This window comes from Lacerta agilis, chromosome 11 (genome assembly GCF_009819535.1).
Source record: "Lacerta agilis isolate rLacAgi1 chromosome 11, rLacAgi1.pri, whole genome shotgun sequence".
In the NCBI taxonomy this organism is placed as follows: domain Eukaryota; kingdom Metazoa; phylum Chordata; class Lepidosauria; order Squamata; family Lacertidae; genus Lacerta; species Lacerta agilis.
Window position 1 is genome coordinate 3650174 of NC_046322.1, and position 17968 is coordinate 3668141.

At 44.9% G+C, this 17968-nt stretch overlaps 1 protein-coding gene across 4 annotated transcripts in view; it reads left to right on the forward strand.

Annotated features, from left to right (window-relative positions):
- Positions 1-3634: 3634 nt before the first annotated feature.
- The window catches only part of KIAA1328 (KIAA1328 ortholog), a 192732-nt gene continuing 178398 nt past the window's right edge, over positions 3635-17968 (forward strand). For 2 of the 4 annotated variants that reach the window (XM_033164205.1, XM_033164207.1), the window contains exons 1-3: positions 3635-3727; positions 8518-8657; positions 15599-15693. In XM_033164205.1, the coding sequence (XP_033020096.1) occupies positions 3670-3727; positions 8518-8657; positions 15599-15693 (293 nt within the window). In that variant the 5' untranslated portion in view covers positions 3635-3669. Of the gene's footprint in view, positions 3728-6654; positions 6691-8517; positions 8658-15598; positions 15694-17968 lie in introns of all 4 variants that reach the window. The other 2 variants (XM_033164210.1, XM_033164206.1) reach the window with 2 other exon arrangements.

The window sequence follows — 17968 nt, forward strand, 5'->3', positions numbered from 1 at the left end:
CCTCCAGGTGCTCGGTTCTGATCACCTCTATGGAAAATCTAACTAATAATACTGCAAAAGCTGACTTGAGCACAGTGGGGGAGCAGAGGCAATATGCTTAAATAACAGCCAGCCTTACCTGTTCCCATGAAATAATGGCATGGCGCTCGACTGGCACCTTCTCCACAAACGTCACCTCAGTAACTCCTGGAGAAGCTTCTGCAAAAAGAGTAATCAGTGTAAACAATACGTGCCCTGCTCTTCAAGCAGAAAGATTTCCCCAAAGCAGTTTGCAGATGAATATAAACCAGACAGTTCCTCTGCCTCTAGGCTTGTAACCTTAAAGAGTCACAACATGAAAGAAAAGGGATTGGGAGGGAGGAGGAATAGTATAGTGGGGGGGAGTCAGCATGGAGTCTTCCAGATGTTGCTGCGGAACTTCCAGTTCCCAACAAGCATGGCCAACAATGAGGGGAGATGAGAGTTGTTGTCCAGCAACAGCTGGAAGGCCACATGTTGATTGATTTACTTACAAATTTTACAATCTGCCCTTTTGTAGAAATACTGTGTAGCGAGTGGGAAAATAAAGATGAGAGAATCAACAAAAGAGCCATAAAAAGTCAATGAATATCAATCAATACTCATTGGTTAAAATCATGATGCCTTTTTAAACAAACAAACAAACAAAGCTTTCAAAAGATCTCTGAAGGAAGGGAGGGCTGGTCTCTGACAAACCTCTAGTAGCAGGGAGTTCCACAGGGCTTGGACTGTCACACTAAAGGGTACATCCCTAATGAAGACTAGATGAAACTCAGGGGTGCTGGGAACCACCAGAGATTCTCAGTCATTGAGGCTGCCCCTGAGATAATTTAGGTCCTAGTTGTTTAGTGTTTTTCTTTCATTCTTTGATTTCAAGAACCTTCTTCCCCTGGGTGTTCCCTTGGGTGTTCCCAAGCTTCTCTGCATCCAGACAGTCCATGACACCACGGCATTACAGCTTCCATCAGCTCCAAATCTCCCAGAGGTCACTGGTGTGGGGGAAGACAAAATTAGAAGAAGAAAGTCGTTGCCCAGCACACGGTGTTTGAAGCTATCAAGCAGGCAGATCTTAAGTTTCTGCGTGGAAAATAGAAGAGGACAGATAGGGGGCGCCCACCATTAGGGAGCCCTTTGAAGCATCAAAGGTAAAAGATGGAGGAAATCCTGTTAGGTCATTTAGTTCACCCCCCTGGGCTCCCTGCAAAACAGTCTCCGGTGCTCTCTTCTGGGGTTCACGCCTAAAATCATTTAGTTCCAGCGTTAATACGAAAATACAGATCTCCTTTATGCAAAGGGCCAATCATCCAGCGGGGCCTTCCTCCTCCGCACCACTGCCATGGGAGGCATTTAGCAAGCCTGCAAATTATAAACAGAATAAATTCGGTTCTCCTGAGATCAAAGTGAAAACAGGCAGGACAGGGAACGGAGGTTGCATGAAGGTTTTGAGGGATGAGTGAGCGGCAGGTTCTGAAGGGGCCTGAACCAAATCCTAGATCAAACAGGAAATTCTGTCTTAAAAGCCTGGATGTTAGATTAGAAATATCCCAGGGGCAAAACAGAAGATCACACTATTAAAAGAGCCATGTACACTTTGGAGAAGGCATGCCTTTAAAAAAAGAAGATGAAAAAGTAGCAAGTTTTTTCCTCCAAGCAAAGGTAGTTTATTTTAGGGGGGCGGGGCAAGTGTGCCGAAGGTCAGGTGCAAAACATGAGACGGTCCAGGCAGGATTTTTTTTAAAAAAATAATATTTATTAAGAATTTTTCCAATTAAATCCCAATTACAATACATGATTAAATTTTTCCAAACTCCCCTTTCTCTCACCAAGGGGAGCATACAAAACAAACCCCCCTCTCACTGGGGTGAACAACAATTCTTTCCCAATTTAACCACTTACTTTGCACATATCATCTTTACCTTTACAGACTTCCCCGATTCCCCCCCCCGTTGATATCCATATTAACCCTAATTCACGGTTATTGCCAATTAATCCCCATATTGCTTTTCCTACTTCTCACAATTTCCTTAATTAAATTCTTTTACTAAATAATTATTCATCTTACGCATCTTATTTATCATTTTAACCTATCCTCTGCATTCACTATATTCCTGAACCTCCATTGCCTAATTCCAAATTTCATTACAACCCAATTAAAATTAATTTTATTTTAACTCTTCCCCCCCTTCCCTCCTATACTCCCTAAAATTGAATTCTTATTCATTAACCAAGGCAGGATTTTATGCCTTGGCAAGGTCAAAGGAGAGGCAGTGTGGTGCAGTGGCTAGAGTGTTGACTGAGACTTGGGAGACCAGGGATCGAATCCCCACTCGGCCAAGAAGTTGAATGGGTGACCGGAGGGGGAGGGGAGGGTCAGTCAGTGCCTGTCAGCCTACTAACCTACCTCACTGTGTTGTTGTGGGGATTAAATGAGGAGGGAGAGAACCATCTATGCCAACTTGGACTCCTTGGAGGAGAAGGTGGGATAATAATGCAATAAAATAAGGAGCCCTGGAGCATTTTTGTTCATTACATTGATATCCCACCTTTGCTCTGAGGAGCCCAAGGTGGTGCCGGTCATTGTCTTCTCCCACATTTTGTCATCACAACAACCCTGTGAGGCAGGTTAGGCGGAGAGGAAATAACTGGCTGCGGATATTCTCACAGAAGGAAGCTAGGTTGATAGGAGAGAGCCACTTTAGGAGGGGGGTCCTACTGCAACGGGCCCCACTTCCCCCACAAAACAGCAAAGGGTTGCCAAGGGAAAACCAGAAGCAAACGTCTTGAGGGAAAGGAGGTGGGGGAAGAATGTGCGCCTGAGGTAAACTGAGGCTCATTTGCATCACACTAAACTATGCTTCGTGACTTGCGAATTCATCCATTGTAGGCAAGGTGGGGGAGGGGGAGAAGAATGTACCTCACAGGGTTGTTGTGAGGATGAAAACAGGAAAAGATCAGGGCGATGTGCTGGCAGTCCCTGCCTCTCAGCCCGGCCTACCTCACAGGGCTGTTGTGAGGGGGGAGGAAGCGCCATGCAATGAACAGGGAAGAAAGGCTCTTTGTGGTTCCATCCCTTGGCCGTTTCCATGCCAACCAGGGATGCCACCTCCAACTCCACCTTACCTAGGATGCGGGTCACCCCCAGGGTGAGCTTCTCCAGGTAGGGCTTGGTGCTGCTAACGCTGCGCAGGGCCTTCTCCTCCATCCTCTTCCTCCTCCCTCCCGCATCAAGCCCCTGACCACCTGCGCCTGCACACCTGTACGCTAAGCCAAAGGGGGGGGGGTAACAGGACGAGGTGAATGTCTTTTGCCTCTTCTCGCATCCCGTAGCTCATACGCCGCGCCGCGGTGCTTTCTGGGAAACGCAGTCCTCCGTTTCATTGAGTTCCTTTCGGTGGCCGTTCTGTAGGGGAGAGAAATGGAGAGCAGGCACTACGACTCCCAGAAGGCAATAGGAGAGCCGACTCCTCCTTCTCCTCCCTTTCTCCCCCCCCCGCTCGTTCCGAGTCCTCCCCATTGGCCGGCTCCTCCAACAACGCGTCACTTGCGCCGTATCTGGGCAAAGCCCGGGCCCGGTCAGCCAATGGAAAGTCAGAGTTGGACGCGAGGGGCGTGGCAGGGCGGAGGGACGCTGGGAGTGGCGGTTGTTTCAAGATGGCGGATGTGGCCGCGGGGCCGGGGCCGGAAGCAGCCGCTCGTTGGAGTAAGGACCGTATCCTTCCCTCAGGAGGGGCTCCCGTGGGGGCAGGGGCGGGGCGGGAGGAAAAGAAAAAGCGGTGTGGGGGGGGTTTATTTTGACGGCGGGCCAATGATAAAAGATGGCAAAGGCTGTCGTGTTTCCTGAGCATGTGCAGAGAGCCGCCTCCGTTCCCTCAGAAAACAAGCCCCGCTCGCTCCGTGGGCTTTCCCCCTGTTTGCGGAGCCAGGCCCAGAGTTACGGTGGAAGCCCCCAATCCCGGGGAGGGTGACCTTGGCCCAGCCTGCCTCTCTGTCTCGCCCTACTCTGCAGGGTTGTTGTGAGGGTCCGGGGAGCGTCGCTTGAGGCGCCCTGGACTCCGCAGGGAAAGAGCGGGTGGGAAATATTGCTGCTTTATATTCTAGTACAAATGCTAGGCTGTTAAATTCCCCATAGCTCCTTCGAAGTCTCCATTCAGTGCACAGCGTAGCAACCCGAATAGTCGCGCTGAACGAAGACTTGAACTCGGGGCTTCCGGCTTTCCCGCCTGCCCTGAGCTGCTGCAGCTGATTTCAGCTTTGGTTTGTGGTTCCCTTTGGTGTGGAAGTTTTGGTAACTTTGATGGCTGCCGTCATGGGAAAGACGGGGCTGATTGGGGGGGGGGGGAGAGAGACGTATATTGCATGGCCCTTGAGGTGTCCTGTTCATGATCTCGTCTGCCTCCATAGCCTCTCCCCTTCACCAAGTGACTTCGTAGCTGGTGACCCTGCAAAACAGACCCATAGCCTATTTGTCACTCCCTCCTAGCGTCCTTTCGATCCTTGGCTCCAGAATGAGGTGTCCCACTCGCAGCAGGAAATTGTCCTACTTCTGTGTAGAGCTAGAAATGGAGGCTCAGACCTCCAGGCTCCCAGAGGCAAAGTTAGTGGTTTTAGAGACTTCCTATCACAGTTCTGCAAAAGGCGGCCACCCTGCACTAGTTGCCTCGGTCGATTAGAGTGTGGTGCTGATAATGCCAAGCTTGCAGGTTTGATCCTCAAAAGGGCCACCTCCATTTCCCTGCATTTCAGGGGGCTGGGCTAGATGACCCTTAGGATTCCTTCCAACTCTGCAGTTCTATGATTCTAACATCTGCAAGGCTTTAAGGGGGGCACACACCTTGCATCTCCAGCGTAAAGGAGTTAGATGAGCAATTTACGATAACTACATATGGTCATATTCTGGGTGCATATAACTGTTGCTGAAAATGAGACACTTAATCTGCCCTAGTGGATGAGAGTAAGTGGGCCCAAGAAGCTAAAATCTGTTTCAGAAATATAATTTTAAACATATTGGCAGAAGATAAGTGAATGGATTTTAGTTCATGAATGATTTTAGCGTAAAGATATCAAAGAGAGATCAACAGCATATTGTATGTAAATGAATCATGAGGAAGAGAGTAGTGTACTGTATAAGGAACAGTATATGCAAGTAATTGCATGAACATGTGCTATTTTGTTTACCATGTAATCATTATTCGCATATACTGTCCTCTTCCCCGAGATTCATTCATATATAATCTGTTGTTGATTTCTAATTTGCATACATAGGTCTTCGGCTGATGTATTTACACTAAATATTTCCAAATGGATTTTAGTCTCTGTCTCTGTTTTTTTTTTCATAATTTTTATTAATTTTAACTTTAACATACATACATAGAACTTATAGATTATATTTACATTATTATCTGTTGAATTACATTACATCCCATATATTTATATCACAATTCATATTTATATTTCACCTTACATCTTGTAAGCTCCACTCTTCTTACAATACAAACCCACCAGCAGTCTCTGTCTCTGTTTGGTTGACCCCCTCTGGCCCACTAGGGCAGAGTGAGATCCTTCCTTTCAGCATCTAGAAGAGATGATGTGTGGAGAACAACTTATTGGATGTAACTTGCTGCCAATACTTGGCAATGGGCTGTTATTAACTTAATTGAATCTACCATGAGTTGATAGATGACTGCTAAAGATATGCAGTCTGATGGCAATCTGGATCTTGCCTGGGCCGGATTGGTCCTATGGAAATCCCTCAGTGGGCTAGACTGCATGTGCCTGTGAGCACGTGTGCCTGTGATTTCTGGCGCCTGCGCATGCGCAGACACGGTTTCTGGTTTAGGGCAGTGTGTGAGCTCTGTTCGGGGGTGGCTCTTGGGCCAGACAAATGACCTCTGTTGGCTGCATCTGGCCAATGGGCCTTAGGTTGCTGACCCCTGGTCTTGAGGGTGCAGTTTACCCAGATTTCTCTCCTGATCCCCCCAAATACCAGTACCCGCTTGTAAGAGGCTCAGATAGCTTTTTTAAGAATGTGTGTGTGTAAACTTAGTCTCTCTGTGTCCATAACCATAGTCTGAGGATCATGCATTGAGCTTATAGCCTCCAGGAGTTGCTTTATAATCAAGGGTAATACAAATAAATGTGGCTCATTATCTCCGTGATTGAGCTAGTTACAGGGTCTTTAATAAAACACAACCTTTTAAATGAGGTCTGTTTAAGAGTAATAACAAAGTGGATTTACAGAAATGTCTGCTTTGGTAGTCTCCTGGTCAGTGTTCTGCTGCTTCTGAACTTTCTATTTTGATACAGGAGACTTTTCGGACTACAGTGGTACCTTGGTTTGCAAACAGTCTGGTTTGCATACATTTTGGACAACAAACACGTCAAACCCAGAAGTGCGTGTCCTGGTTTGTAAACTTTTTTTGGATTACAACCCATTTTTTTGGATTACGAACAATTATTTTTGGAGGCCCCATTGGCGAAAGCACACCTTGGATTACAACCTGTTTTGGTTTATTAACGGACCTCCGGGACAGATTATGGTTGTAAACCAAAGTACCACTGTATAATATTTTCAGAGTGTAAAATGTAGAATGGAACAAACCTTTTGCCTTTGCTTTCCTTGAATGAAATTGCATTCAGTTTCTGATGAAGAGCAGCCACCTGTCTGGGTCCCAGGTATGATCTTTGAATGGTTGCCAAATTGAACTTGACTTGTTGGGTGGTGAATTAGGCCAGGGCCTGATTCAGGTTCACTCTGTGCAAATTGCACATGCACCTTTGTCTCAGTGACATTGGAGCAATGGGTTATAAAATGAGATTGGGAGTCTGCTTGTAACTTTGGGGAGAGAGCTAGAAGTGAAAGAGTTCAAATGATAACTTAGGGATACAACTTTTTCAGGTCCTTTAGGGGGGCTTGAAAAACCATGGCGTGCTTTTCGGCACCATCATCTCATTTTCACAGGTTGGCAGCCAGCCTTTAGGTACTCCTCATAGAGCTAGAGAAATGGCTTAAAGCTGCCATTTAGCAACATTTGATCTCTAGCTACTCATATTTACATATTTATTTACTTACACTTAACCTTTTCTTCCATCATGGAGCCCAAGGTGGCGTACATGCACATGTGGTTCTCAGGCAGTCTTCCACCCAGCACTAACCAGACCTAGACCTGCTCAGCTTCCGATAGTTCAGATATCATGTTCCTTCTGGCCCAACCTACCCTGGGAGTATATAGATCAATTTGTGAATGATTTCATTGTATGCACTGACTTCCTGACAAATTAGATCTGGGCTTTGTGTTTCATTTGCCTGCCTAGCCAACTCCCAGTTGGCCCTTCCTTACTCAGAGGTATCAGAGAAGGTGAGACAGAGTTTCGTTGGCCTGCTTTGACCTGCTTTTATATTCTGACTGTTTTTATTGAAAAAAAGAAAAAAAAAATCCCTGGATAATTTGAACAACTTAACCCAGCTGACAGCAAGTCCAACATGCTCTCTGCTCCCATTACACACACACACACACACACACACACACGTATATATTGTCAGCCCCAGAGACGGTTCCTGTTTGTTTGAAAATGTGTTCTCTGTATTGACCCTTAGAAGTTGATGTTAGTGCCATATCAAGAAACATATGTCTTTTGAAGGTTGATGAATTTTCTATACCTTAATTTTCTCCATGTTTCATTTACAAGAAGTTCTCTTCTGCAGGCAGATGATTCAGTAGATCAGTCCTGGTTGTATTGTGCTAATTGCTTCCACCCACCCACTTCTTGGGTGCTGGCTGGGCCCTTCAAAGCCAGAGAGAAGCTTGGCTATGCCAAAGCAGCCACCCCACTTTGATATGTAGTGAATTTCATACTATAGGATGTTCCAGCCCCAAATGACAGAAGTAAGGTAGCTTTCTCTAATAGCCTTGTATAGGAACAAGGCAGCAAAAATTAGGTTTGTCCTCCTCTCTGGTCGTCTCCTTGGTCTTTGGTTCTGTGTTGTGATTGTCAACTTCATGATTGTAAAAGAAATGGTAGTGAGAAGGATAAGCTAGTTGCTGGTGGAATTATAAAACTTTATTAAGTACCTCCAAAGCCATTAAAAATCGGTTTGGAATACCAAATAATTGAGCTTATTCTTACTGAGCTTATTCTTATAAAAATGATGCGAGTAGTCAGGTGGCTGATGTGATAACTGGGGTCTATAAAAAGACTATTAATCTTTGGTTTATGGTGTAACCATGCAGGACTCTTTGAACCAAGCATTTGGCCCCTGTCTCCTGACAGGAATAGTAAGTCCAAGGTGCAGGGTTCTTAGTGCTGGGCAGGGTTACCCTTGGGCCTTCTCAAGTCTGGGCTGGTTTGTTTTTGTTCATTAAGAGTTTTTCCTTGGGCTGGGCTGTTGCTTTTTTTGGGCTGCTGTTTTCATTTCCTCTTTTTTGTGGGAAGCTTCAGTGTGGGAGGCACTTTGTAAGAACAAGTTGGAAGTTTTCCTGATCTTGTCTGTTCAATCTCTAGGAATTTCCACAGAGAGGAATTTTAGAGCAAGACACCTGCTGAAAGGTCAGAAAGCGGAAGAGAAGGCAAAGGTGCCTGCAGCTGCTGCCGCTGCCCCAATGGATGCCTGGAAAAGCGCAGGCCAAGCGCCTGGGCAGCAGGTCAGTACGGAGAAGGGCAAATGAAACCAGAACTCTTGAGGCTGCAATCTGAAGTCCATTCAACTCAGCAGGACTGAGTATACCTGTGGAGGATGACAATGTGAAGTTTACTTATTGTTTTATTTATTTATGACATTTATATGCTGCCTTTCTGCCAAGGCATCCAGGGCAGTTTACGGTGTCAGAATACTAAAACAAATGAGATATAATGTAAACGTGGTCTCTGAAGGTGGCAGTGACGGCAGTCCAATTGGATGCAGACTTTTGATGCAGACTTTTTCTGCCTCCCTTGCTCTCTTCTTGTTCTCACACAGCTGAAAAGTGGCTGTTTGTATCTGGCTCAGAAGGCTTTCCCCCCTTCTTTTTTTGTGCGGTCATTGTGGCACAGATAAAGTAATTGTGCAGGCCTTGAAAAATCTTCCTTGTCCAGGCACCTGAAAATTTACTTTAGCATTTGTAACTGTGGCTAGATTAACGCTTGAAAGCCTGGGGCCAAAATGGAGCAAGCAGGACCAGTTCCTGTCACAGTGCCTAAGGATTAAAAGCTTCTTTTAGGTAGTCAAAACTCTGGATACACCACCATCATTGCCTGTTCTTGCAGCTGTGTATAGTGTTGTGACAGATGAGCTGCCTTTCAGCATGAACAGGCAGCTGCAAGGGATTTGTCAAAAAGAGGCATGTCCTCCTGCTCCCCCTATTAGGCTGGAAGGGAGCCGGGGGGGGGGGCAGACATTGGCTGGCGAGGTGCCCCAGTGCTTCTCCTTGGAGATTTGCTGCCTCCTCCCAGCAGATCTCTCTTTTCTTTGGGGCAAAGACAAGCTTCTGCAGTGATCAGTCCCCACATTCTCTGTTGAGAAGCTTCCCTTTATTGTGCCAGACATTGGTTCACCAAGTCTGCTATCTTCCACTGGCTGTGGCTCTCTAGGACAGTGGTTCTCAAACCTTTGTCTCTGGGCAACACTTTCAAAATAAAAATTTGCTTGCAACACACATGAACACACCCCTCTGTGTGTGTGTGTGTGTGTGTGTGTGTGTGTTTTGATAATAAGAAATATATTGGAAAACAAAAACAAGTATCAGTGCTGGATTTATAACATAGAACACAACTACTTTGGATTAAGCTGAGAACACATAACACCGGTCTTGAAAGACCTACATTGGCTCCCAGTACGTTTCCGAGCACAATTCAAAGTGTTGGTGCTGACCTTTAAAGCCCTAAACAGCCTCGGCCCAGTATACCTAAAGGAGCGTCTCCACCCCCATCATTCTGCCTGGACACTGAGGTCCACGCCAAGGGCCTTCTGGCGGTTCTGTCACTGAGAGAAGTGAGGATACAGGGAACCAGGCAGAGGGCCTTCTCGGTAGTGGCACCCGCCCTGTGGAACGCCCTCCCATCAGATGTTAAAGAAATAAACAACTATCCGATGTTTAGAAGACATCTGAAGGCAGCCCTGTTTAGGGAAGTTTTTAATGACTGATGTTTTAATGCATTTTTAATCTTTTGTTGGAATCCCCCCAGAGTGGCTGGGGAAGCCCAGCCAGATGGGCAGGGTATAAATAATAAATTATTATTATTATTATTAGCCTTGACCCTACTCTGTGCCAGCCATGTACTCTACCCACTGAGTTACCACCCCTCTAGCAGAACGTTTTTGCAAAGAGGAGTTCGGGTTATCAGAACTGCCTTCCCCTCGTGGGCAGAACCATGGCTGTGTGAGAGATTGAGGCGGAGAGTTAAAGATCGTCCCCCAAGACAGCAGCAGTTTATTCCTGCACTGTGAGCAGTGCTCCTTTCGAATACATTACAATGTCACTAAAGTGGAAGATGTAAACTTCAGTTGCATAGGAGCTGCTGTAAAAGTGCATCCTTACGCTGCCTTTATTGAATTTATAGCTATGACTAATGGGCCTGTGTCTAAAGAAGCAATAGTGGGTTATAAAACAACAAAGCAGAGATCACAGAAAGAGAATATTACATGTTAGCTCACCCCCTCCATATGATGATGATGATTATAATAATAATAACATAGTATATATAAAAATCTGGAGCAAGTAAACCAATTAGTCTTCTAGTTCTTCTTTTCCCTGAGGCCAGTCTGTCTTACAGGGCAAATTGGAAAGTGTGAAAGCCCTTGTTTCCAAAGAGGAACTGTTGCCCAATTGCTGCCCAGCTGGGCTGGTGTAGCAGAGTCATAAATCAAGATGTGATTTGATTGGTTGGGGCAAATGAAAAGTACAGCACTATTTCAGAAAAGAACTGATATCTCAATTTATTTTTATTGTTTTGTTTCCCACCCTATCCCACCAAAGGGTTGAGGGTGAGCAGCAGGTATTTCATCTGAAACATGTCTCTCTAAAGGGCTCATGCTCAAAACGGAAGAGATAAAACAACCCAGGAAGTAAGTCTAAGGCATCTAGGCTAGGGTCTGGAGGTGCTGTAGGGGTCAATCCCAGCTCTTTCTTTCTTTCTTTCTTTCTTTCTTTCTCTCTCTCTCTCTCTCTCTCTCTCTCTCTCTTGTGTTTACTGCCTAATAGAAAACAAACATTTCTGGATATTTAGAAAACTGCAGATGATTAAAAGACTTTCAGGTACACAGAGCCATACGATTGTAGAGTTGGAAGGGACCGCAAGAGTCATCTAGTCTAACCCCCTACAATTCTGGAGTCTCTTGCCCAATATGAGGCTCCAACTCACAGCCATGAGGTGAAGTGTCTCATGCTCTACCTGCTGAGTTCAACAACGTTCCTCCCAAAATAAACACAGAAACAGCAGTAAGCATTACAATCCCATTTCACCCAGTTCCTAGGAGAAGGAGGTACAACTGGGGTCACCAGTTGTGAGTCTTGTGGCATCCACGGAATCCCCTCCCCATTAGCTTGGTGCTGAAAGGTTGTTAATGTTGTCACCAGGCAGACCTTTCTGGAAAGTAAGTGCAGGAACTGCAGTGAATTGTTTTTTGCCTGTATCTTCTCCGTTCTTGTGCGGGATTCTTTCTGAGAGTTTATTGCATAACCTCAGAAGCGAAAGAAGGGGCATTTCTGCCCGAACCCCGTGGATCTTGGTGGCTTGGTAAATCCTTCTTGTTTTGCGATGCTGCGTCAGCTGCCAGATTCCACCTCAAAGGCCAAGGTGAAGAGGAAGCCATGCTGTTTACTGTGCTGTTGTCTGCACAAAGTACCAGCAAACTCCAGAACGCAGAGAAGACTGTGCTAACCTTGCTTTGGTCAAAGCAGAATGACCTACTGGCATGGTTGAGATTGCATAAACAAGCAGTTGGTAGCCTCAGCCTTACGTCCTCCTCCCCTCCTCTCACTCATGGCAATGCAATGCCTCTCATTCTGCTCTGTATGTCCTTTAGCAAAGCTCTCTCCATGGCTTAAAGAACTGTGAGCCGTTTCTGGCTTGGCTCAGCCACGCTTTTGGTCTGTGTGCTGCTCCTGTATTGGAGTCATGCATCACTTACACAACAACAACAACAACAACAACAACAAACAACAGTGCAGAGCTGTGCGTGTAATGTTGCGATCCTTACAACAACCCTGTATATATTAGTCCCTATATTGTGAATGGAGTGGGGTTTGAGACATGGGTTTTGAAGGTTGCCAACTGAATTTGTGGCAGAGATGAGATTTGGTTCTCCCCTGTGCATTGGGTGTGTTACTGACTTCTCTCTTCAGACAATCTCCTTATTCCATGCTATATCTCCACCATTTTGCCCCTGCTTAGCTGCTTGGTTGCTGCCACCGGCTTTAAGGGAGTGCCCCCCCCTTCTCCCACAGCTTGTTAGGCTTAAATGTGTTCTCGCAATGTGCCTTTATTTATTTATTTTAAAAAATGACTTCCTCTTGATAGCTAGGCAGATAATCTGCCAGTCATATATTTCATGCTGGAGAATTAGTGAATATCGTTGGGAGTGCAGTGCTTCCCATAGTATTTTCCTTCATGTTTTTCATTATTTTGAAAAAGTTGCTCCTTTAAAAGGCCTATGCATAGTGTCCACCAAGGATATGTGTTGCAGAAATTATTTGACTCTGGGTACCTGCAATGGGTGCTTCTCTCAAACGTGACAGGAGAGCATCTATCTGGTGTGAATGTAGGGAGTGAGCTGTTGCCTTTGGAACTAGTCATCCTTTTTTGAGAAGTGCGGAGAAAGTTTTCGCAGATGTAACCTGCAGCTGTTAACTTGAAGTGCTTTGAGTGAAAAGCTTGTTTAAATTAAACACAAATCAAAAGGTTTGAATGAAGCTCTTTTAATGCCTGGGGTTGTGAGAAACATCACTCGGTACAGGTTGATCACTGCTACCCATTTCAAAGACGGCTTAAAATAATAATTTTATTAGCTTTTGAAGACTTCTTTGAAAGGAGTAGCTGAACCCAGAAGGGCATGTCTTCTTGGTAATGTCTAGCCACAACTCCCAGTCATGCTCTTGAAGAGGCATCACAGAGAAGAGATACAAACCCTTTGTTCATTCTTTGTGATCTGTGCCACAGGCCTTTGTTGGCAAGAAATGGCAAGCTCTTCAGAGGGAAAAAAGCATTGTGTTGTTAGCCTTTGGCCAATTTAAAGTGGCACCTAAGGGGGAAGACTCAAATGGTGAAAGGGTTCAGTTCTAAAATCACTGGACTGCCTTGTATTTGACGACTTGCCTAGTAACCACAGGCAACCAGGAATTCCATGCAGGTGACTGAGCAGCCAGCTCACTAGATTTCTTGGCTAGCTGTAAAGGAAGAGTAGTCTTATCCGCAGTCAGCACAAAAAACACAATGGACTATCGGAGTGTCTCTTCTCCACCACCATCCGTCATGGAAGAAGGCACTTTTTTATTGTGTTTCCATGCTGACTTTGGAGGAGGGGGCAAAACAAGTATTGCAGGCTAGTAACTTTTTGACTTACTTGTAAGGCTGATTGAAGAAGTACCCTTCTCCCCTTTGTGTACAAAATGGATGCAGCAAGATGAAGGAGAACCACTGCTGCAACCTTGTTGAACTCTTCTTGTCCTGGCAAGAGTACAGCTATGGGGCTGGGGTCCTGTGCTGTAGGATCACACTATACTAGTTATTAGTGGGTTGAGTTGTTGTCATGTCACCAGAGAAATGGATGGTTGTTTTTAACCCTTGCATAAAGCAGAGACACAAATGCCTAGACAAGGGCTGGGATCCAAGGAATACCCATGCTTATATGCAGGTCCGTATAGTTAAAGCTATGGTTTTCCCAGTAGTAATGTACGGAAGTGAGAGCTGGACCATCAAGAAGGCTGATCGCCGAAGAATTGATGCTTTTGAATTATGGTGCTGGAGGAGACTCTTGAGAGTCCCATGGACTGCAAGAAGATCAAACCTATCCATTCTCAAAGAAATCAGCCCTGAGTGCTCACTAGAAGGACAGATCCTGAAGTTGAGGCTCCAGTACTTTGGCCACCTCATGAGAAGAGAAGACTCCCTAGAAAAGACCCTGATGCTGGGAAAGATGGAGGGCACAAGGAGAAGGGGACGACAGAGGATGAGATGGTTGGACAGTGTTCTCGAAGCGACTGGCATGAGTTTGGCCAAACTGCGGGAGGCAGTGGAGGATAGGCGTGCCTGGCGTGCTCTGGTCCATGGGGTCACGAAGAGTCGGGACACGACTGAACGACTGAACAACAACATTGTGTATGTGTGTGTTTGTGTTGAAACAGTTATTAAAATTTAAGCTCCGTTGCGTTTGCTCCAGCAGTTTAGTGGTAACGGTGGCAGCTGGTGTGATTGTGCGAGGTGTGGCAGGTTGTACATTGGGACCTTCTCTGCAAAGATCCTTTCCCAACTTCTAAACCGCCATTTTGTTCAAGGATTAGTCATTAATTATTCTCTGATTTCATCTCTGCGTAGTCCAGTAATTTATAGTTCATCATTCTCAGTATTTTTGTTCTGCTGCTGTGTTGTTCACTGGAGAAAGGTGCTATTACACGACTGAAATTGAGAATATAATGGAAGACTCCCAACTCAGCTCTCTGAAGGTGCACATTGTATTAGCTGTGAAAATTCAAGACTTAGCTGTTACGTGCATGCAGAGAACTGAAGGGAACTGTGCATTTATGTAGCATGAAATGCCCTCTGGCGGACAAGAAGTGCAAATTTAGCCAGTTCTTACAGTAAGGGAAGATGACCAAAACACTGGCAGTGACATTTTCATTGCTGTAGTAACCTGAGGTTTTCAGTTTCCTTTGGTCCCTGCACAGTAGCAAAGTGGGGTTGATATGGCAGGCACATTAGTTCTATTGACCGTTAAGGTTTTAGAACTCCTTTTAAGTCTTTGAGCACCATCAGCTTTGACTGAGCCGTGGAATGCGTGTTGAATTGTGAACTGCACCGGATTGAACTACCGGTAAATGCCGAATTCTGAAATAACTACAGAGGAAACAAGTTCAAGCATTTTAAATCTTGAATAGCATTTATTGAAATGATAAACAATTTCCCCCCTACTATTATGACTTGCATTTAACAAGGTTGCCTTTAACATTCACACATCATATTGCATTGACAGTTATATGATATATTCATGGGTTGACTTTTGTGCACTTTTCTCAATAGCACCTTGGGCAGAGCAATCTCTTTCTCCTGAAACAACTGCATTGTCAACCAATTAATAAATAAAATCATTAATAAGGATTACAGAATGGCAAATTGGCTGCACTTTCCTTCCCCCGCCCCCTTTCGAACTTCTCCCTCCAGCTGGAGCTTATCTTTAGAAGCACAATTTAATGGCGAATCCTCCAGCACACAATTTGGGAAATTATCCTACTGGTTGATTTTTTATTGTTTAAAAACTTGTGTTCTCTTCAGTTCTTAATTCATCTGGGGCTGAATATGCAGCCTCTGGTGCTTGAAATACTTTTATTGTAGATTCAGAAACACTTCTTCCATGTTAATGATTGCTTTTTAAAATGCTGATTTTAATTTTCAGGTCCCTGACAAAGGAGGAATGAAGAGTGCTTCTCTAAAGGATTTATGTCCTGAAGACAAGAGGCGCATAGCAAACTTAATTAAGGAGCTTGCAAGGTGAGGATAAACTGTCTGATAATGCATCAGGTTTAGGATGAGACTCTTTCCAATTACTGTTATGAAATTTAAGCATTCATGTTTATTAAAAGCATATTACCACTCCTTGCTGGCACAGGTATGATCAAGTAGGGTATGGAGCAGTTGTCTGCCTCTGTTGCAAGAGACTGATGCTGTTTAAGGAAGGTCTTCAAAGGGTTTCCTCCAAAAGTTGTCCTCATTGTGTCATGGATGGTCTGAAAAATTGTGCCCTCACTTTGCTGCTCCCCCCCCCCAAAAGCACCTACACGTTCTTGCTTTGGACTGTGACGTGCTAACATGGGGCCTGATAGACACGTGTGTTTGGAGGCTTTGTGTGAAACCAGCACCCATGTGGTCCTTAGAGCACACTCCCTCCCAAAGGATCTTCAGTGGGAGTCACACACAGTTCTGTCCTAAAGGCATGTATCCGAACCCTCCCAAACGACAAAGGTGGGTCCACATGGAAATAATATAAAAATAAGGAATTTATTATAAAGGTAGTTTTATCATAGAAGTGCAGCAGCATACACTCACAATTCTAGGCACATATAAAAGCAATATTCTAACTTTCTAAAACAAGCATTCTAAATAAGGGTCCAAATTAAACAGGGGAAGTTAATTAGAAAGATAGTCACAAGTTAGTTCTCTTGGCACCTGCTGGAGTGCTCCTGAAACTGTGAGTCTCCACACCTTTGAGTGACTGAGTGACCTGAGGTTGCCTGACTCATCCTGGAAGTACCATTGCTCTGTCTAGTTTGTATTTTCAGTTCTACGGGATTCCCAGTTGGTTGAAGGAACCTGGCACCAGAATCTTAAAGCGGAGGCTTCAGGGTTTCAAAACCTGCTCCTTTTGCTTACTAATTATCCCATTGCCATTGTTGCAAGCTAGCTTCCTGAGGAGGAGTGAATTGTTATGTATCTTCCTGACCTAGCTGGCAAGAAGGTCAGGGATAGAGACATCAGCTACGCCGCTGTATGTAAGCTTACAAGACGGCAGGAGGGTCGTTTCCTATGGCCATCCACTTCAGCCAAACACTGTCTTTGGTTGAACACAAATTGAGGGCAACAGCAAAAGCCTCGTTGCTGCTGTTTGTGTGGCTGTGACTTGCACTGCCCCTTTAATAATCCAGTTGCCTAGTACTGGATTTGCAGGTGCACTCTAGATCGTCTCTGCTTTCTGTCCTCTAAGCCAGTGTTTTTCAACCACTGTTCCGCGGCACACTAGTGTGCCGTGGGAAAAATTGAAAAATTCAAGAGAATTACTTTATATATAGTCAACATAGGCACAGAGTTAATTTTTTTAACATTTTCTAATGGTGGTGTGCCTCGTGATTTTTTTCATGAAACAAGTGTGCCTTTGCCCAAAAAAGGTTGAAAAACACTGCTCTAAGCTGTGGTAAAAGGTTGGAACATGTGCTGCTGCAATCGACTGAAGGATTAAGCAAAGTGGGCTGTATGTTGGCTGTCTAGTGTCCAGAAGCAGCGCTAAGAAGCCTTGCACATGCTTTTCTAGCTCCCTGCTCCTCAGCCAAGCCCACCGCCTACTTCAGTTATGCACCATTCCTCGTTTTCCTAAGCTCAACATGCACCAGTTCTCCTGACGCCTTGAAGCTGGAGTCAGTTGGGGATAACTATTGTTATCCAGATTTGTCATTTCATATAGCATCATCCTACAATTCGGATGTTCTGTTAACTTTGGTTGTAACCAGAGATAGAGAAGGAGTTTCTTGTTGAAAAGCTTTAACCTCCTTCGAGTCATTATGAGGTTCTTGTTCTCATGAGTATGTGATCACTGCTCTCCTATTAATAAGAATGGAAAACAAGGAAAACAAGGTTTGCATGTGTTTGCCTATTTGTTTGTGTTCCCTACTGCACAGCTTGTGGGCTGAATGTGATATTTGGGTACTGATAATGAACTGGGTGAAGTTATGGGAGAGGAGATTATAATTACTTATTTCTACCCTTGTGTTTTTGAGCATTCCCTCACAAAGTGGCTTATGATAAAAATTGCTAAGCAAAGCAGTTGAACAAGCAGTAATGTGAGGCTATGTCTGTTGGTCACCTAATAGTCACGATGATATCCAAGTCGTGCTGGGAACAATGGGGGAATTGTATTTTCATTGTCTTCTATCTGTGTATTTTTGGGGATAATTGGCTGGCAGCTATCACAGACTGAGATCTAGCCTGGTTGGACCTGAGGCCTAGCTGAGTTTGGCATATCTTATCTTTTTATCTCCAGCAGAATGAACCACAG